Consider the following 22,237-nt stretch of genomic DNA (forward strand, 5'->3'; position numbering starts at 1 on the left):
CTCCAATCCCAGGCAGCTGCAGGACCTTCGCACCACCCCCACTCACTTCACCAGCCAATAACGAGAAGGAAGTCAGCTACCCCTATTGCCCCCCTCCCAGGCTCTCTCCCAACACCCTAAACTCTTTCAGCCGCCAGCTAATCATCAGCACCACACGAAAACTAATCCCGCCTCCTCCCTCAGGATGCCAATAGCCAAGCAAAGTCGGTTTCCGAGTGATGTCTGGCGCCTGCCAATCATCAAAACATAGCCGGTTTCCCGTGCTGCTAGCCAATCACGGAGAAGGCTTCGAGCCTCAGTCTCTGCGCATCTCTAGCTGGAGCTCTCTCCAGCTCTTCCCGGGAGGTGTGGGCTGCTCCAATCACAGCTGCGGTGTGAAGCTCCGCCCACATTCCCACCTCCCATCAGTCATCGTAGGCTCCGAGGACGCGCGGGCTGGCGCGGTTCCCGGCCGGTTACTCTGGGGCTGGGGTTAGGAGGCGGCCGCCAGGGCCATTGGGCCTTCCGCCCTTCGGTTCTAGGCTGCCCCCGTGGTCCGGACGACTCCGGAGGCCAGCGTCTTGCTCCTCCCGGTGTTAGCCCCAGGGGAGGGTCTGGCTCTGAGCTTCGCGTGGTGTGGCCACCTCTGCGTCGGATCCCTAATTAGTCCTCCCCGCAAAGACTAGGCTTGTCCAGAGGAGGGAGGTTTCGCCACTGCCTCCCTTTCCCTGGGTCTCAGACCTCCGGAGCCACACCCTTGGTTCTCCGTTTCTCAGGACCCAGAGGTTGGGGTAATGCTGAGATGTGGGTCACAACGTTCTGTGAATTCCGCCAAAAGTTCTTTCGGAAAATAGCTTTTTTTTTTCTAGTTATTAAAACTAACAAAAGCATTTTGTATTTAAAAAAATTAAAAACACAGAAAACTACAAAGAAGAAAACTTGATATCTAGTCCAGAGATAATTTTATCTATTTCCTACCCAGACATAAGTTTGACAAAAATGGCTTCATATTGTTTCGTAATGTGCCACTAAATATTGTTCTGAAACAATTGTACCGGCTGCATGATATTTCAAAATAGTGACCATAATTAATTTTCCCAGCCCCTCATTGTTCAACATTTTATACACTCAGATCTTCAGATTCCAAGTCCACCACAATTAATGTGGGCTCTCTTCCTCTGATCACTATTTCAGTGAAATATGTCAATGACTCCAGAGTAAGCTTCCTCAGATAGCATTTTCAACAGGCACCTAACAACCTTTACTGGGGGCTTGCCTTGAGTGTCAAATTCCTTAAGAATTACTTCAGCTGCTCCCTTTTTCTTACACCCAATTCCTAATATTTAATTAGCCCTTGGGTCCTGTTTTTCCTCAATACTTTTTTAAAGTTCATATTCCCACCTGATTTAGGTCACCACTCGATTTACTGGAGTTCTCTATAATAATCTCCCTTCTGGGATGAGGAAATAAAAGGGAAAGAAACATTTGTCAGCCATTCTCTATAGCCAGGCATGTCATTTCATTTAAGTTCCATGTCCAAGTGATGGAACCAGGATTCATACCAGGTCTGTCCTAAAAGCCTTGCACTGAACTAGTGTTTCTCAACCTATTTTTTTTTCCATCATCCATCCGTGCCAGGAGAAAATTTTAATCAATTAACTTATTAATTAATTAATCAATTTATGGTGTCTAGGACTGAATCCAGGATCTTGCACATGCTAGGCAAAAAGCTCTAACAATAAGCTACATCCCAACTGTTTGTTTTTAATGCTACTGGGGACTGAATTCAGGGGTGCTCTACCACTGAGATATATCCCCAACCTTTTTTTTTTTAAGATTATGCGTTACTTTTTTTTAGTTGTTAATGGACCTTTATTTTTATTTACTTATTTATATATGGTGCTGAGACTTGAACCCAGTGCCTCACACATTTGGGACAAGCACTCTACCACTGAGCCAGAAGCCCTGCGGCCCCCGCCTTTTTAAGAAATTTTTAGACAGGTTCTCACTAAGTTAACTAGCCAAACTGGCTGAGAATTTGTGATCCTCCTGCCTCAGCCTGGGATTACAAGCCTACACTATCATGCCCAGCCCCTAGTCTGAAAATTTTAATTACTTAAATTTAAGCTCTTCCTAATAAAATATATTAAACACTAAGGAATAAGATTTTGTCAGATGGAGCTGGGGGTGTAACTCAGTTGGTAGAGTGCTTGCCTAAAATTCACAAGGCTCTAGGTTCAATCCCCAGCACGACCAAAAAAAAAAAAAAAAGATTTTTGTCAGATGAAGTTGAATTCTGAAGGTCATAAGTCATTGTAAAGTCTAAGGTTTTTTTTTTTTTCCAACTTTGACAATAAATTTTTGTCCCATTGAGGACAATATCACCCTGTTAAGAATGCATATAATAGGTCAATGCTAGAAGTCACTATCTGCCAACCTGAGGCCTAGATTCAGGTCTTAATTTATTGATCTTGAGATCAACATAAAAAATTTATATATCGGGCTGGGATTGTGGCTCACATTGAGTGCTCACCTAGCAGGCGGGACCCAGGTTCGATCCTCAGCACCACATAAAAATAAAGGCGTTGTGTTGTATCCATCTACACCTAAAAAATAAATACTTTTTAAAAATTATATGAATGCCAGAAGAAATCTAGTACCCACTCTAAGACGTGTATCTGAAGGCCCAAGAAGCAGCTTCTCTTGGAATGTCCAATATATGTATCCAATTTAACATGTTCTACATAAGAACTCTAGATTCTTTTCCCCTTCACCCTAAACTCTGCTCCTGTTTTCCCAGTTGTTAAAATACAAACCAAGAAGAGGCTTCCTTGATTCTTTGTTTTCCTAACAAACATATATCTAAACACTTAGTATATATTTTCAGCTCTCATTTCAAAATGTATCTGAATCCATCCAATTTACACCACCACCAAACTAAAACACACCCTCTCTCTCTCCTGGATAATTGTCCTAACCTCCTATCTGGTCTGTTTCCTCTGGGCTGCTCCCAAAATGATTCTCCAGCAGCAACCAGTGATCTTCGTTAAATATAATTCAGATCATGCCACTCCTTGCTGTCAACCCTCTAATGTCTTCCCAACACACTCAGAACAAAACCCCAATTCTTTGTCACCAGGCTCAGCAGGAGCTGACCCCAGCCATCCTCTCCAAACTCTTTTACCACTGCCAGCCTTATACCATGCTGGCCTCCTTAACATTCTTTGAATCTACCAAGCTCTTTACCTCAGGACCTTTGCACTTGCCATTTGTTCTACCTGGAGTGCTCTTCCCCAAGATATTCCCATTTCTGTACTTCAGACGTTTCTGTACGTCTGCTCAAATGCCAATTCTTAAGAGTAATCATTCCTAGACACCCCATCAAAAATAGCCTTTCGGGGCTGGAGTTGTCACTCAGGGGTAGAGCACTTGCCTGGCATGTGTGAGGTCCTGGGTTCAATCCTCAGCACCACATATAAATAAATAAAATAAAAAGATCCATTGACAACTAAAAATTTTTTTAAAAAGGGCTGGGGTTGGGCTGGGGATATGGCTTAAGCGGTAGCGTGCTAGCCTGGCATGCGTGCGGCCCGGGTTCGATCCTCAGCACCACATACAAACAAAGATGTTATGTCCGACGATAACTAAAAAATAAATATTAAAAAAAAATTCTCTCTCTCTCTCTATCTTTAAAAAAAAAAAGGGGGCTGGGGTTGTAGCTCAGCGGTAGAGTGCACTCCTAGCACATGCAGGGCTGTGGGTTTGATCCTCAGCACTACATAAATATAATAAATAAAATATTGTGTTCAACTACAACTAAAAAAATAAATATTTAAAAAATAGCCTTTCTTCCATCATTCTGTATTATTTCCATATTTTGCCTTATTTTTCTTCATAGTGCATGAAATTATATGCTTCCTCCAAATACAACAAATAAAATCTGTGTAAAACCTTACTGCTTTATCATCAGCAATTGGAATAGTGCTGTGCATGTAATGAACTGCAACACAACTATTGAGTCTTCAGCTGGATAAAGCCTTCTGATTTCCCATCTACCTTTCTTTCCCCTGCCTTTTTAGTGGGCTTCATTTCCACTGTTGATCCCTCAACCAACCATCTCAAACATTCCTTTGCCGCAATTATCATATGTGCTAAGAATTCCAGAATCCAAACTTCCTCTCTAGCTCAGGCAGGTCCTTCTGAGTTTGAGATATATATCATTCCTTGGGCTTCACATAGGCACCTAAATTCAATTCTACAGGTCCAAACTGAACTCATCATTTGTCTCCCTTGTTCCAGTTTCCACTTTCTGTTCCCCAAGTAATACCTGAGTTATGGATGAGCTCTTGTTCCCCATTTCCCTTCCCTCACCACCAATCTTGACCATGTCTTCAATCTGTCTATTCGGATTATCTAGTGTAACAGTCTCTCAATGTGTATTTTGCACCCCCCACCTCATTTTTTTCAGGAAAAAACTTAGCCTAAATGTAACTCCCTCTAGGAAGCCTTCCCAAACACATAACTCCAAGTCTGGGTTAAGGCCCCCTGACGTGCTCTCAGAGCATCCAGTACTTCTTCATCCACATACTTGTCCCACCTTGATGTAATTGCCTTTAACAAAGGAAGCATACTGTCAGGCATTGTCAGGGTAGGGATCTAGCTCAGTGGTAGAATGCTTACCTAGTATGCACAAGGCACTGTGCATACTAGGTAAGCATTCTTTCTTTCTTTTCTTTTTTTTTTTTTTTTTTTTTGGTAGCAGGGATTGAACTCAGGCACTCAACCACTGAGCCACATCCCCAGCCCTATTTTGTATTTTATTTAGAGATAGGGTCTCACTGAGTTGCTTAGCGCCTTGCCATTGCTGAGTTAGTGATCCTCGTGCCTTGTCCTCCCGAGCCACAGGGATTACAGACATGTGCCACCATACTCAGCCAAGACACTCTGTTTGATTCCCACTACTGAAATAGAGAAAGGGGGAGAGAGAGGCTTTCATTCAAATTAGTAAGTATGCCTACCATCTTTTATTTCTTAGAACATTAAAAAAAATGTGTTAAATGAATATCAAATGGGGATATCAGTAATTGAATGTTATTTCCACAAATATACCCAGCACTGTTTTTTATTTTGAGAGAAGAGTCTCACTAAGTTACTGAAGTTGATCTTGAACTTGTGAGCCTCCTGCCTCAGCCTCTCAAGTTGCTGGGATTATAGGTGTGCATCATCAAGCCCAGCATCTATCACCTGATCTGATGAACATTCTTTTAATTTGGAGGTAAAGTAGAATATATTTGGATTACCATTTCAACTGGTTAGTTTGTCTATGTCATCAAGGTAACATACACTTCATAGCAGATTTTTACAACTATTGACATTTACTTCTAAATAAAAATTGCTTTTTCATTTTGAAATTCCACTTCTATAAACTCATCACAAAATATATTTTACAAGTGAGCAAAAATTAAGAACATTCATTAGAGTATCTTTTGTAAGTAGATAATAAGAGACTGGTTCAATAAATTATGGCACATTAACACCAAAGAGTATGAGGTAGCTACTAACAAGAATGAAGAGCCTTTTTCATACTAATGCTAAAGGCTACCCAGAATATCTTGTGAAGTGGAAAACAAACAGGTTATAAAGTATATAGGATGATCACAATTTAGTTTTAGAAAATGTTCATTCATACTTAATGGGGAAAAGGCCAACATTTACTAAAAACTTAACTATTGTCAGGCACTATTTTAAGTGCTTGACATATTAAATAGTATAGGTACTGTTATTATTCCTATTTTACATATGAATTATCAGATGCAAAGAAGCTAAGTTCTTGTCCAAGGTCATTAGTGACTGGCAGAGCTAGTTTCCTGGAAGACAGGCTCCAAAGAATAGAATAACATAGATTGCTAATGCTGGTTGTATCTTAGCAGGTAGGTTTATTTTTATTTTTATTTATTTTTAATTTTTTTTTCTTTTTAGAGAGAGGAGAGAGAGAGAGAGAAAGAGAATTTTTTTTTAATATTTATTTTTTAGTTCTCGGTGGACACAACATCTTTGTTGGTACGTGGTGCTGAGGATCGAATCCGGGCCGCACGCATGCCAGACAAGCGCGCTACCGCCTGAGCCACATTCCCAGCCCTTAGCAGGTAGGTTTAGATGGGACTTTTGTTCTTATATATTTCTGTAAGGTTTAACTTAAAACAAAAAAACAATAAATTTCAGCTGGGTGCAGTGGTGCACTTCTGTAATCCTGGCAGCTGGGGAGGCTGAGTCAGGAGGATTGTAAATTCAAAGCCAGCCTTAGCAACTTAGCAAGATCCTGTCTCAAAAAAAGGCAGGGTGGGGGTGGTGGTGGGGGCAGGGCGGCTGGGGATGTGGCTCAGTGGTTAAGCATTCCTGAGTTCAATCTTTGGTAACAAAACAAAATAATGTTACCTTTTTGGTATAGGAAAAAAAAAAGGTAAAAAAGGAAAAATTGATTTCCTGTTCACTGGCTAGGCATGGTAGAAGAAAGTGGTTTAGTGAAGACTAGTGTGTAATCTATTGTAGCACTTGCATATGCTAGACCTATTGACATTTTAATTTTTTCTCCTCAATATCTCCAGAGGAGTCTGCAGGAATTCAATTAAAAGTCTGGAAGTCAGGGGATCCTAGGGTTTTGAGATTTATTGACTGCTTTGCTCTAAGTTACAGAAGGAAAAAAGTAACTCAACCAAGGGGTTGAATTTCCACAGTTGGTAAGAGGCAGAGTCCTCTTTGATTCAGTCAGGGCCTCTGGCAGAGGGAAGGCAGCTCCACACAATAGCACTTATTAAAACAATAAAGGCAGTGGAAAGAGCCTGTCACAAATACTTCCATTCCACCAAAAGGACACTTGAATGTAAGCCTAATGTGGCTTCAGGTCCTTGAATGATTTTGTGTTGCTAAGAAAATGACCAATAATAAGATAAAGCAAGTCAGTTCCAGACCCCATTCTTCTGATTTTTTTAAAATCTTTTTTTAGTTGTAGATGGACACAATCAATACCTATGTTTATTTTTATGTGAACCCAGCGCCTCACATGAGTGAGGCAAGTGCTGTACACTGAGCTACAACCCTAACCCCCCATTCCTCTGATTTTAAGGTCTATCTGGCTCCTGCATACCCAGATGTGGTCTCCCTGGTTAGAAAATAATTTGTGTAGGTTTTGTTTTTTAAGTATGTCCCCTAGTTAAAAGATAATTAAAAAAAAAAAAACAGTAACAAATGATTATAAAAAATAAAACAGTAACAACATCAGCATTCTAAGATATGTAGTTTTGAAATTTTGGAACATTTTCTTCTAACAGTCTTATATATGGATATTATATAAATACATATTTTTAAAACTTGAACCACACTCTAGTATTCTATAATTCTATATCATTTTTTCACTTAATATGTAAGGATTTTCTGACAAAAATATTCTTTGAAAAATAATTTTTAGGGGGCTGGGATTGTGGCTCAGTGGTAAAGCGCTCGCCTAGCACACATGAGGCTCTGGGTTCGAGCCTTGGCACCACATAAAAATAAAATAAAAGTTATTGTGTCCACCTACAACTAAAACAAATAATTTTAAAAAAAGAAAAAAAAATAATTTTTAATGGCAGCATAATACCTCATCATATTGATATGACAATTTTTATTTAAATAGCTCAAGATCTCTTTAACAGAACTAGAAACAGCAGAACAGGTTCAAGAAAGAGTTCCTTCATTTCCTCTTGTACATTAACTGCAAGAGACTGCAGGATACCGCTAGGGGTCAGTGCAGAGCCATCTTCTTCAACAGAAGCTATTACCATGCAATTCTGCAAGTAGCCTTGATGTAAGAAAACTGGTTACGCAACAATCCATACTAATAAATTCTATCTACTAGGCTAGAGAAAGCCAATTCACATTATTATATTATTATATTATTACATAAGAGTAGGCTTTCTTATACATATTTCTCAGATTAAAAATGATCAGTCTTCCAAATTAATTTATATTTACATTTCCAAAAATAGAGATACTTTATAAACAATGTCTATTAATATAAGACGTGGTGTTAGAACCTGTTCTCACCTGATCTGTGTGAGATCAACTGTGCATAATATACTTGGCTTATTTGATACAATTGTTGGGTATGAAGCAGCATATAAACTCATATAAACTTAAAATTATACTATATTTTAATTATATGTTAATCAGCTGTTCGGATGAGTTATCGCCTACAAAATAAAGAATTCCAGGTAGTAGTTTGACTATGAATAACGAGATACAAGGGCATATAGTTTGACATCATCTTGGATTATTCAGTCAGTTTTCTTCCCCACAGCCATTTCTCTCCGGTTTTCAAGGTCATTGTAAAATTAGTCATCTATTGTTCCTAAAAGCTAAAGTTATGATTTATAGTCAATTTGGTTTTGGTTATTTTCCATCCTTATTTACCTGAGGCTCCTTCAGGAAAATTACTATGAGCTCAGAAATAGCTTAAATAACTTACAAGTAGGTGGATAACAGGGATCCAAAAGGCACTCCAGGCCCAAAACGCTTGACAGGCATTCGTGGTTGGCCTTCCTGGCCCCTCTGAACCCAGAAGTTACTACTAGGAACAAAAGATACCCAGGCTTCTGATTCAGTCTTTCACTCTTCCTTCTGTCTCCATGACCTCTTCGGTTCTTAGGGCCCTATCATTTCACATATGGGGTGGAAAGGAGCTGGGGCTGGTGTCCTAGGTACCTGCAGCACTCAAACTCAGCTTGATGATGGCTTTCTGGGGAGTAGCCCAATCTTCTGACAGGTCTACTCTGACCAATCTCAGGACATACACTGGTCAGGAAAAAGAGGTCCTAGGGAGTCCCTTATCACTGACACCTAATTTTCTACTGGGCTAGAACCTTAAGCTCTCTGGTGACAGAAGGGCACAGAGGCCACATCAAATGAAGATACACGCACAGCACACCCCACTGTTGTGGGCAGCTCCTATAGAGAGTGGTCCTGCATTTTCTCTCTGAGGTCACAAGGTGCCAGGTGAGCAGTCTGTGCTCTAGATAAGGAGAGTTCTTGTACACTGTAGATGTTTGAGAAATAATAGTTACATGAATGAATATCAGTGTTGAGCCATAAGACCAGTATTAGACCACAGAGTGCCTGGATACAATCATATTTCTATGGCCAGTCAAAAAAATAAGCAACAAGCTGGGTATAATGGGGTATGCCTATAATCCCAGATACGCAGGAGGCTGAGGCAGAAGACTCACAAGTTCAAGGCCAAACTGGGCAACTTAGTGAAACCCTGTTTCAAAGTAAAAAGTAAAAGGATTTGGGGGTATAGCTTAGTGGTAAAGCATCCCTGGGTGAAGTCCCCAGTACTACAAAACAACAACAACAAAAATCTGGAATTGAACGACGGAACTAAGCATGGAGTACTGAAATAGTCTATAAGTCCAATACCCAAATGAATGCAGAAAAGCTCAAGAGCCATACAACAGCAATGCAGCAACCAAGATCAACCACTGTCATTATTTAAGAATAAGTTCCAGCTGGGCATGGTTGTGCACATCTGTTATCCCAGTGATTCAGGAGGCTGAGGCAGGAGGATCCCAAGTTCAAGGCTAGCCTGGGCAGCAAGACCCTGACTTAAAAAATAAAAAGGGGCTAGGGACAGAGCTTAGTGGTACAGCACCCTTGATTCAATCCCTAATACCATAAACACACACATAGACGTACCCACACACAAAGAGTAGTTTTCAATATATAGGGCCTTGAGGAGTTTACAATTCCCACAAGGGCCAACTACCTGAGATCACAGTCAGACCAGCTGGCTGATCCCACTCTGCATCCAGGAGGGCTCTGAAATACCAGCAGTGCCAACAAAGCAGTCCCAGGAAAGTATGATTCCCCTGGCTTCAAAGCCATGAGTAATGGCCTTTGACCTCCTAACCTGTTAGGCTTCCCACCTGCTTCAGTCTCAAAGATTGCTGCAGATGCCTGTGCTACAGAATGAGCTGTCCCTTGCTAAGAAGGAGCCCACAAGCACATATGTCCTGGTCATTCAATGTTGTCATAGACATGAATCACATCCTCATAGTTGCCAAGAGCCTGGATGAGATGAGCAGCCTTCTCCAGGTCGGGGTCAGCCAGTTGCACTGTTGAGGTGGGGATGAACTCCAGTGTACAGGACACAGAGCATAAGCCCAGAGAGTCCAGCTTGTTCCTCACTTGATGCAGTGAAGAGGCATCACAAATAAACTAGGGATAAAAGAAAGTCAGAAGGTATTAAAACAAAGCCAGATAGAACTTTGCAAAGTCTCAAGTGGAACTGCTGTACTGTAATATATCATTGGGTTAAATTCAGTTTTCAATATTCTGACTCCTTCTCATCATCCTCAGTAGAGTAGGCCCCTTATCCAGTATTCATTTCATTAATGTTCATACAATATGTGAACTCTTTTCCTCACCTGTACCCTGGGGCACAGGAAGAAACCAAGAGAGGCATATTAAGCCCACCAAAGATAAAGACTTCAAACTAACTTTAAAAAGGTTCTTTTCTTCTTCATCTTCAGTTTCCTTGACATCTTCAGCTCCTGCTTCAATTGCCAGCTCCAGGGCACGCTCTAGGTTCACAGCTTTCTTCTCTCTGTCTTCTACTCCAACCACAACCACCCCCTTTTTGTCAAAAGAATGACGAGCTCCTTCTGTCATCATTCCCCTGAGAAGAAAGGAAATGGGCCAGAGTACATGGATGCCTTTAGACATTCAGCCTCCACAAAGCACAGACTCTAACACCACCTCTTCCTCACTGGGCCTATAGAGCAAACATGGACATGGAGCAGCTCCCTCCCTGAAGAAGATGCAGCTAATGCTAGGTAAGGAATAGTCCAAGAACATCCCCACCCTCTATTTCTGCCCTGATTGGAATCTGGAAGATACAAAGACTTTGCTAATTATTTCCTGGAGTCTTTTTTTTTTTTTTTTTTTTAAGAGAGAGTGAGAGAGGAGAGAGAGAGAGAGAGAATTTTTTTAATATTTATTTATTATTTTTTTTTAGTTCTTGGCGGACACAACATCTTTGTTGGTATGTGGTGCTGAGGATCGAACCCGGGCCACACGCATGCCAGGCGAGTGTGCTACCGCTTGAGCCACATCCCCAGCCCCCTTTCCTGGAGTCTTAAAGACTCCAGTCCTGGTAAAACATTTAAGACCTGACCATTATATAGCTACAGATGGGATAATGGGACAAAGATCCTGTCTACACAGATGAACATGTCTTTTGGATCCTTCCTAGAACAGAATATATTAAGATCAAATCAATTATGCCAGGGTGGGGTTGTGGCTCAGTGATAGAGTGCTTTCCTAACACATGTGAGGCTCTGGGTTCGATCCTCAACACCACATATAAATGAATAAAATAAAGGTACTGTGTCCACCTACAACTAAAAAAATATTTTAAAAAATTCAATTATGCCAGTGGATTCTAATAAGGAGAAGGTATGCTTATAATTTGAAATACCACAAGAAGTCAACAGTACTTACCTTGCATAGATTAGAACCAGAAGGCTCTGTTCCCTCCCACACTTCTCTCCCCTAGACACACACCTACCCATTCTTGTTCAGGATATGTCGAATGTCTGACTGGCACTTGGAGCTACTGTTAGATAACGCCTCAATGAGCAGAGAAGAGCCACCAGGGCCTCGACCTTCGTACAGCAAATAAATGCCCTTAGTTTTCTGCAATAAATAACACAAACACATTTTCCTGTTTCCCAATTCCCTCCTACATGCCAAGTCCAAACCACAGGCACCACAAAGTTGGCTTCATAAGATGGGCCTCTAGGCTGGAGCCTGGACACTCAATTCTTTATTTCTGTCCCCACCTTCTCAGAGGAGGCCCTAGGGACCAACTTTTGAGGTAACTGAAAACATCACCCCTTCTCGGAAGGGCGTCTGTTTTGGTTCCCTGGTCCCTTGAATAATCAGCCATCTCTGAATTCTGCTTCCTCCCCTCCCCAGCCAAATCCCACATCTGTCATCCCAAGTCACCCCCACCAGGATTCATCCTCCTACATCCTATTTCACATGAAACCCACCTGTTAAGTCTCAATACTCCTACCCTTGGATCGCTGAATACTGATGCATAAAAATCACACAACAGGGCCTAGTCCTAAGAGCTGGTGAAAATAGCATGGACTCAAAATTCAAACACTCCAGAATGCCAATCACCAAATTCATCTGGACTCCCCACACCTCTTACTTACCCCTGTCTACGCATCCAATCTCTACTACTCTTTTCAAGCACCCTGCCCTGCACCTTTCTGGAACTTTCAACTGATGACTTTTCTTACTCTTTCACAAAGGAAATTCAGGGACCCTGGGTGGAAGAAAATTGTATCTCTGCCTCTGTCTACATAAAGGCACTATGCATAATGTTAGAACATAGTTTCTGGAGTCTGATTCAAGTCTGTCATTTTCTGTTTGAGCTAAGTCCAGTCACCTAAACATTCTGTGCCTCAATTTCCACTTAAGATCATTTTGAGGATTCATTGAGATAATGCATATAGAGTTTTTAGCAAAGTATTTGGCCTGGCATAAACACCCAATAAACACTAGCTATTAAGATGATTACTAGGGCTGGGGATATGGCTCAAGCCGTAGTACACTCGCCTGGGATGCCTGCGGCCTGGGTTCGATCCTCAGCACCACATACAAACAAAGATGTTGTCTCTACCAAAAAACTAAAAAATAAATAAATATTAAAAAAAAATGATTACTAACTCCTTCACATCATTCTTCCTTGTCCCAGAGGAAAAGGTACCCCTCACAAGAGTTCAACATCCCTGCTCCTCCCACCATCACTATCGCTGTCACCTTTTCCCCTTCTACTGGCTTTTCTTCTACAGGGCATAAACATTTGAAAAAGAAAAATAATCCTTCTTCAAACTAATATCAGGGCTTTCCCCATACTGTGCCCATTCTTTCTATCCCATCCCATCACAGCTTGGTTGGGAAGTTCTGGAACACCATCTACTCATCCTGCTCCTGACTGTGCTCCTCCAAACCCCAGAGGCACTTGGGTTGAGAGTGTCTGATAATTTAAGAAGTGTTTGGTAGCCTTCCAAACAGACCCTGTGGGAACTGTGTTCAGTAACAAGAACATTAAACTGAAGACACACCTCCATTTTTAGCGCTGCCTCAATTGTTGATTTGGGCATATGTTTGCTGCGACACACCTCTAGGATATTAGCTAGGTGGCTGTTGCTCTCAGGGTCAGGGCCTCCCTCTGAAATAAAGAAAAAAAGAGTCAGCAAAAATATCTCATTACAGCATGGGAGAAAAAAAGGATTTACAGCCCTACTTCCAGCCAAAACAGTGGCAAGTTACCATTTCATTCATTAAAACAATGTACCCATGCTGAGCACAGTGGACAGGCCTGTAATCCCAGCCGTTGAAGATGCTGAGGTTGGAGGATCAGGAGTTCAAAGCCAGCCTGGGCAACAGTAAGGCACTAAGCAACTCAGGGAGACCCTGTCTCTAAATAAAATACAAAGTAGGGCTGGGGATGTGGCTCAGTGGTCAAGTTCCTGAGTTCAATCCCCAGTACCAAAAACAAACAAACAAAAACCAAAAAACAATGTATCCAGTACCTACATGGAATATAGGAAGTATTTTGGAAAATAAATTTCTAATTCTCTGCGTCTTTGGTTATCATTCTGCTAGGTTTTGGCAAACTCTACTTTTCATTAGATAAAATGGTGAGAGACACTAATGATAACAATATCTCCTAGAGTCATTAATACTCCTTGCTCTTATTCTATTACTTTGTGCATAATTACTGAAATGTTCACATGACATTGTAAGTACACGGTCTCTGAGACTAGGGGCTGTATCTCATAATCTTTGTATGATCAGTACCTGTCAGGAAATAAACATTCCATACTGTTAGTTGAACTTAATATCAAGAATTCTTAGCTGGATATGCCAACTCATTCCTGCAATCCCAGTTACTCAGGAGGCTGAGGCAAAGAACTCCAAATTCAAGGCAAATCTGGGCACTTTAGTCAGACCCTGTCTCAAAGTAAAAATTTTAAAAGGGCTGGGGATGTAGCTCAGTGGTGGAGTTCTTGCCTAGCATGTGCAAGGATGTGGGTGATCTCTCAGTACTGAAAAAAAAAAAAAATCCAAGAGTGAATGGCTCTTGGTGTTAGCCCTTCAGTAAAACACATACATACATGCACACAGAATTCAGAAGAAAAGGAATCAAAAAGAAATACCAGGCAAGAGTTCTAGAGGCAAATTAACATTAAATGAATGCTTATTATGTTCAGTAAAATACTTAAAAGCAGGCAAAATCCATTTTACAGAAAAGGAAACTAAAACCCAACAAAGTTAAGCCATTTGTGCCAAGTCTTCCTGATTTCAAAGTCTCTGCTTTTTACAGGATTTTTTTTTTCTCTACTCCTATGGGTGTCTGACACTAAAAAGAATACAGACTTTTTAGGGTGGCTACAAAACTGGGAAAATATATGGCTGCAAGCCTACCTTCTAAGAAAATATGTCTCAAGAAACCCTAATGAGGCAAACTGGGGCTTAGGCAAGCAATAGCCTCTGCCACAACCTACATGCTACAAAAAGCAACTGCAGAGGGCTTGGGTTTGAGACATATATCTGACCTGAGGATTTGTTTCTATGGAGCTCCTAGCTACAGACTTGGATGAAGTCACTTTTACTTCTTATCTTTCTTTCTAGGGCAGCTCTCTTTTTAACAAGAAAAAGTGTTTGGAAGAGTGAATGAGGGACATCCAATGTAGACAGGTTCTGAAGGTTAATGAGGTGGGTAACAGTGGTAATTGGGGAAAGAAAAGAAAATGAAGGTCTCGGGATCAGGGTGCACCCTAGCGCAACCCCAGGAGGCAAGCGAGACAATAGGGTCGGAGAGGGCATCGGCGGCCAGAAGGGGCTATCAGGTTCTCACCTTTAACCGCCAGGCGAATGCTCAGACAGAGTTTGGAGAAGATGCGACTCCTTTCTGTATCCTTGGGACCCTTAATGTGCCGGACTTTGGACCATTTGTTGTGCCCGGCGAGGGACCCCGCGGTAAGGTGCAGCTTCTTGCCCGCAACAGGGCCGTAGCCCGGAGGCTCTGGGTGGGAGGCGAACCGAGAAGCCGCAGGGAACCCGGGGCCTCGCGCCCGCAAGCATCGGGCAGCTGTTTTGCTCACGTTGGCGGCAGCCCAAAACGCCATCGGCTCCCACTCTTGGCTGCAACTTCCAACAGCAGCGGCTAAGATGAGCCCGTCCTGTCGGCTGCCGGAACGAGTAGGTTTGGACGCTGAGCTTGCTTCCGCCGGTCACGCCTGCCTGTAGCAGTCTAACGAGGAATGACCCCCGCACTGTCCTCCCGGCAGCCAGATGTGGGGACCCTTCAAGGAGTAGTGCACTTCCTCTCACAAGTCCGTTTCAAAAACAGGTCCCCATGACCCGCAAAGTCCGTTCCGTGGCTTCACTGTACTTGGCTCCTGTTTTGTGGTTCCCAAGAGTGAGTCTGAGGCGTGACCTAGTGTTCAGTCCCTCCGAGTTGCTTGGGGGAGCACCGAACTGTATGTCCCACAATGATTTAATAGGGATACATCTGGTTTATGAAACTGATTTTGCTTCCGAATTCCTTCCTAACACTGAGCCAGTCCAGAATAATAGGTCGTCTGCTGCTGTTGCAGAGAAATATGTCGTTTAATTGCCTCGTTTTAAGGTAAGAAAGCCGCCCTCAGAGAAGTGAGTTATCTAGACCTTTACTCTCTGACTCATTTACATTTACTCTCTGGCTATAAACAAGGATACCAACTTTACCAACGTAGAAGAGTTCAAAACACAACACAAGCCCTTTGAGCTTTAAAGTAATAAATAATATAAATGACAGCAGTGATCGTAGTCATTAAGCTCCTAAACACAAGAGGTTCATTAGGGCACCTTCAGATGAGCCACCCGCTTTTGGAGGAGAGGAGCCTTTTGTAGTCAAACTCTCTGCTTTAATTTCTGCCCTGTGGCTGAGTTCAAACTTTGGCTGTTTCATTTACTAGTGCAACCTGGGGCAAATTCCTTTACTTTTCACTTCCTTAGATATAAAATCTAAGATTAAGGTAGAATAGAAGAAATAAAAATGTATAGGCAGAAAGGAGACATAAAGATAAAAGAAATTCTGCATAATATTTCAGGCCAGTCACTCCCTAAGCCAGTGTCTCCTAGGCCAGTCACCCACGAATTCCTGTGAAATCTGTAATTCTACCTTTGCACTGTTGTTAATCAACACCCCCCCCAATAAATATGTTAAATAAAGAGAGATGTAATATTTTGAGAAACCTATAATTTAAGGGACTTTCCAGAGCTATTGATCAGACAATCAAGAACACATCGCCTAAGGATCCTGAGATTGCCCAGACCCACCATAAACTGTCGAGATCACTAGACAGATATCTTTCTCATACCTCCTCTCAGCAAGTTTCTTTTAAAAGAAGAGCCAGAGCCTGGCACAGTGGCACAATTGGTAATTCTAGTGACTTGAGATGCCAGGTTTCTGTTCTCGCGACTAAAAGGCTCAGAGGTCACTCTAGTTAAACTGGGCTAACTGGGCTGCACGAAATAACCACACAAGAGACACAAATACCTTTTTCTTTGGGGTCGCTGTGACGGCTCTTCTGACCTTAAGGGTCTGCAGAAAGAGAGAGAGAGAGAGCATGTGCTGACCCCTTTTATTGAGGAGAAGCTATTCAAATAAGGCAAGGGGTCAGGTTTCAGGGGGCTGAGTCTATCTTCATGATGTCCACTGTCAGCAGGTTGACTGACACCTGGGTAGGCCATACCCAAGGGCACAGTAAGAGGAGGGGACACACACAAGGCACTTCCATGGAAGATTCTATCCTAAACAGGGCAAGGGGTTATATTACAAAGGAACAGGTGAGCATAGCTTCACCCATGGGGCTGTAGCAAGACACACCCATTTCTGTGACTGAGCGCCTCAGCACCCAGCTGGGGAGTGTAACTCAGTTACCCATAAGGTTGGCCTCCCACATTGAGAGGCTGAGGCAGGAGAATTGCAAGTTTGAGGACAGCCTAAGCAACTTTGTGAGACTCTGACTCAAAAACAAAATATATAGGGCTGGGGATGTAGCTCAGTGGTAAAGCACCCCTAGATTCAATCCCCAGTATCTAAATAAAGAGCCAGAATTTCCAAACCACATCTCTCATTCTCAAGATGGCCTGTATTCTCACTTGAATGTGTATTCCTTGCTTTACCCCCAAAAGCATCTATCTTGAGATTGTCAGCATTCTCCCTGAACACATATCTACCTTCCTAAATAACAGGAAGTAGACCTCTGTTTATGCCTCTGACTGATACACACTTGAAATTCTTTTCCATCATTTAAGGAAAAGATCTTGCTAGTACTGAGTCAAATCCCTCCTTCCCTTTGGGATCTCCTAGGATCCTTCTCCAGAGACACCTATTCTCCAGTGTCAGGATAATGGGATAATAGATGTAAAGCACACAGACATAGATTTATTATTATTATTAATTATTATATTTTATTTGTTATGTATTATTATTTTATTTGTATATTTTTATTATATTTGTTAATATTTATCATTTTATTTTATTACATAAGGACCTCCCTAATCCAGCTACTCATTTTGCAGTCTCATGTCCTGATGCTGCACTCCAGTGTGAGGAAAGAGTTCACTGTATCCTTCCTCAGCTCCCACCACCTGACCCTTTCACTGGAATTACAGTGGTACACCACTATGCTCAGGTCTGAGTACAAAATCTTATCACCTCTTTGCTTCTCTGTTTAAAATGCCTTCGTTGTCTCATTGATGAAATCTTTATCATCTCCCAATTTGGCTATCACCTTCTCAGTGATCCTTCTTATGGAACTTCTTCAAAATTTTAGCTGTAATTTTTTTCTTGTGGTGCTAGAGACTAAACCTAGGTCCTTGTAGCATGCTAGGCAAGTGCTCTGCCACGGAGCTACATCCTTAGCCCTTTAACTGTAATTAATAGTTCACTTAGGAATGTGTGTGTATGTGTGTGTGCGTGTGTGCGTGCGTGTGTGTTTGTGTGTGGTGCTAGAAGTGCCAGGATCTTGAGCATGCTAGGCAAGCACTCTATCATTGAGCTATACCCCCAGTCTTTTTAAAATTTTGATACAGGGTCTTGCTAAGTTGCCTAGGCTGGCCTAAAACTTGTGATCCTTCTGTCTCAGCCTCCTGAGTAGTTGCAGATACAGGTGTGCACTAATGTGCTCAGCAAATTTAATTTTTTAAAAAATCCAGGCTTCTTAGTGATGAACGCAGGCAGGCATCCTCTTCCTTGCAGATTAGCAACACCATATTGCTCTTAATACTTCTCCCAATTCCTTTTAAGCACAGACCTATGTCTTTTTTTAAAAAAAATGCTTTGTCCTTAGCACAATTTTATTTAATTTTTGGTGGTGCTAGGGATTGAACCCAGGGTCTTGTGCATGCTAGGCAAGCACTCTACCAATTGAGCTATATCCCCAGCCCCCAGACCTATGTCTTTGCTGGGCTCTATTATACTTCACTTTACCTGGTTAGTTTTCATTCTTCCTTCAGTGTGTAGCTCAGGTTGTCAGGCTTGATGGTGCATGTCTATAATCTCAGTGACACAGGATGGTGAGGCAGGAGGATCACATGTTTGAGGCCAGCCTCAGCAACTTAGCAAGGCCCTAAGCAATTTAAACCTGATTTCAAAAATTAAAAACAAAAGTGGGGGCTAAGGATGTGGCTTAGTGGTAAAGCATCCCTGATTCAATCCCCCCCCCCCGCAAAAAACAAAAGATTCTACTCAAGCATTATTTCCTATCTTAAGATCAATATCTACAAACTCTCAGGTTGGGCTGAGGTGCCCTACTCTGCCCTCATATAACCCTTCAAGCATGCTTGTATTTTGGTACTTACCTTTTTTATATCAAAATGCTTATGTCTCTCCATTATGATACTATTCCTGTGCCCATAGTAGGTTTTGAAAAAAAAATGACTTTATTAATACATCCCACATGTAATACAGGCCATCAACTTAAAAGTAAACAATGATTTTTGGTATATTTACAGAGTTGTGTAGCCATCACCATAATCAATTTTACATTTTCATCATTCTCAAAAGAAACACTATATCCATTAGCAGTCACTACCATTTCTTCCCAATTTTCACTGCCTGAGGCAATAGCTTCTGTCTCTGTAGATTTGCCTCTGTTGGACGTTTCATACAAATGAGATCATACACTATGTGATCCTTTGTGATTCACTACTTTTTTGCTTAACATGTTTTCAGGGTTCAGTTATGTTGTAGCACATCAGTATTTCATTCCTTTTTATTGTCAAACAATATTCCATTATATGAACATACCACATTTTATTTATCTACGTTTCCACATTCTATTATGAATAATGATGCTATGAATATGTGAATATGTGTAAACTTGGGAACTTCACTTCTCTTGGGAATATATCTGAGTGGAATTTCTGGGTCAGGTCGCAATTCCCTTTTTGAGGGACAGCCAGACTGCTTTGCAGAGTGGTTGCATTACTTTATATTTTCACCAGCAAGGTATGAGGGTTCAGTTTCTCACACCCTCACTAAATTTATCTTTTTGTAATTGTTACCATCTGAGGGGTGTGATGTGTTCTCATTGATTTGATTATACTTCCCTTTTGAGTAATAATGTTGAACATCTTTTTATTCATGTTACGTTTTATAATTAAATGTAGTTATGATGTTACCTTAGTAGCAAAGTGCAAATTAATAGAATTCATATTCACAAATAAGTGCAGAAATCAAAAAGGTTGCAACTGTTCTTGTATCATCACCAGCCCTCCAGGGGCAAACCTGTCATCCAACAGTCAAGCTGTTGCTCACTGCAGTAGGGGGAAGAGTACACACCAGAGGAATGGTGGGAGGATGGTATCTTGTCAAGTAAAGGATATGACAGTTACTATAGGATTATGGGGAAGGTGGAGATTTAGCCAATTTTAAGTGAAACAGTTTGACAGGCTCAAAGGAACACAGAGTATGCAAAAATCTGTTGACATCTGCTTGGACTGCAGAGGGCCCAAGGCATCAGTCTCCTCAGCAGATATAAAGTTAAGATAAATTTAAAGTTGTGTTCACAAACCTCTGCCTGGAAGCCCTATACCTGGGTTGGAAATCAAGGCTATGCTCCTTTCTGTCAAAGTGACAGCTCCTCCAAGACAGACAATCAGGATTCAAACAGCAAACTATGATTTTAGAGAACAGTTTCTTGGCAAATTTTTTAAAAGAGTAGTCACTCAGAAGAAAAATGTGTGTTTTTGACACTTTAAGCTTCAGCATGATTTGGAAAGAAATAATTTGCTTTGACTCTGTAGCTGTTTTTATGTGTATTTTATTTTTTTGACAGGGCTTGGAATCACTCCCAAGGTGTAGGCACACACTAGTTCTACCACAGAGCTACATACCCAGATTTTTTTGCTTTTTCAGTCTGAGCTATTTATTTCAAGACCAATTCACAAATGACTGAACTATCTCCAGAGGCTTGATTGTCAGGATCATTGAAATCACTTAAAAATGAACCTTGGGGGGCTGGGGATGTGGCTCAAGCGGTAGCGCGCTCGCCTGGCATGCGTGCGGCCCGGGTTCGATCCTCAGCACCACATACAAAGATGTTGTGTCTGCCAAAAAATAAAACTAAAAAATAAATATTTTTTTTAAAAAATGAACCTTGGAAGGGCTGGGGCTGTGGTGGCTCAGTGGTAGAGCACTTGTCTAGCACATGTGAGGCAGTGGGTTCGATCCTTAGCACCACATAAAAATAAATAAAGATATTGTGTCCATCTACAACTTAAAATATATTATTTTTTAAAAAATAAAACTTGGAGGTAAAAGACTGGTAGAAAGTATCATTCTATTAGGTTCAAACATGTATTGTCCAGTTCAAACAGCTCTCAACAAATGACGCTGTTATTCCAGGTAGTGCACCCTATATATATTGTAAAGACATTACTATTTACTGGTCACTTTATTTCCTCTTCCAGGGCCCACAGAAGACTTGATTTCTTGACTTTCCTTATGTTGGAACCATGTGACTGAGTTTGGTAGACATGGGCAGGAGTAAGCCACTCCCAGGCCTACCTGAAAAATATTACTTTCCCTTTCCAAAGTGACTGGGAGGCCAGATGTTCCAGATGAAGGTGGAGAAGGGCTGATCTATTGCCAAAAGACTTTGTGTAAGCAAAAAATAAACTTTGGTTGTGCTCAGTCACTGAGATTTGGGAGTTTGTTGCACAGCCTCACCTTACCTAGCCAATTGAGACTGCAGTCAAGTGTCACTCTCCCGGTTTTATCCTTAAAAACAAGGGAGCAGAATCACGTTATTTCCTATAAAACATGCATTGTAAGATCATAGCACAGTTCCAACAGAGCCAGTCGGTGCTCAGGAATTTTAAGTTCTTGAGTACACACTTGTCTTCAAGAACCTGTTACCTCAATTCCATGTTCTCTTGCAATGGCAGGCACTTGCTAAATACTGGCTCACTAAACTAACCAGTTTGCCTTGCTTCTCTTAAAATGGACTAACAGGAACAAATAGCTAAAATAAATGGGGGTTTGCATTTCATCTGGGCTGCACAGCATTGGAATAGCAGTGGGATAGGAACCTTTTCCCCATCCTACCATGTTGGATCATAGGTTTGAGAAACTGGCATGGCTTTGGAACTCTCGAGTCAGCTGTAAGAGCCTGGTGTCCAGATATGAGATTTAGAAGTTATCATCTCTTTGTTTTTCAAAGTCAATAGATTACTGAATTTTGAATATTCCTTCACTGTGCCCTGTCCTTCTCATCTCTGCTGCTCCTGCCTTAGCTCAGGCTTTTGTTTTCTCTCACCTTGACTAATACAGCATGACACAACTCCCCATCTCACTACCCTTTCAGAGGCTTCATTGCCTATCCTCCTAAAATGCCTTTTTTTTTTTTTTTTGTACCAGGAACTCAATCATGACCCTCTTTCCTCATCCTAGAGTGCTTAACCACTGAGCCACATCCCCAGCCCTTTGCTCAGCTCAGTTCTCTTCCTAGCCCTTTTTGGATTATTTTGAGAAAGGGTTTTACTAAGTTGCTGAGGCTGGCTTTGAACTTGTGATCCTCCTGCCTCAGCCTTTCTAACTGCTGGGATTACAGATGTGCACCACCATACCTAGCCTAAAATGCAATTCTGT

General features: G+C 41.5%; 1 protein-coding gene and 1 long non-coding RNA gene across 3 annotated transcripts; one reads left to right on the forward strand and one right to left on the reverse strand.

Annotated features, from left to right (window-relative positions):
• Positions 1-7,624: 7,624 nt before the first annotated feature.
• Taco1 (translational activator of cytochrome c oxidase I) lies at positions 7,625-15,422 on the reverse strand. Its single transcript, XM_005328192.5, has 5 exons — positions 14,951-15,422; positions 13,152-13,258; positions 11,582-11,709; positions 10,513-10,690; positions 7,625-10,230 (listed from the first exon to the last, which is right to left on the reverse strand). The coding sequence occupies exons 1-5, from the start codon at positions 15,219-15,221 to the stop codon at positions 10,030-10,032; spliced, it is 885 nt and encodes a 294-aa protein (XP_005328249.1). The 5' UTR covers positions 15,222-15,422; the 3' UTR covers positions 7,625-10,029.
• Positions 15,388-21,288, forward strand: LOC144376013 (uncharacterized). Of its 2 annotated transcripts, XR_013436005.1 has the most exons (3): positions 15,459-15,724; positions 17,665-17,777; positions 21,058-21,288. It is a non-coding gene; the product is annotated as an uncharacterized LOC144376013 (long non-coding RNA). The 2 variants fall into 2 exon arrangements; XR_013436004.1 differs by lacking the exon at positions 17,665-17,777 and having other exon boundaries at positions 15,388-15,724.
• Positions 21,289-22,237: the final 949 nt, after the last annotated feature.

This window comes from Ictidomys tridecemlineatus, chromosome 3 (assembly GCF_052094955.1).
Source record: "Ictidomys tridecemlineatus isolate mIctTri1 chromosome 3, mIctTri1.hap1, whole genome shotgun sequence".
Classification (NCBI taxonomy): Eukaryota; Metazoa; Chordata; class Mammalia; order Rodentia; family Sciuridae; genus Ictidomys; species Ictidomys tridecemlineatus.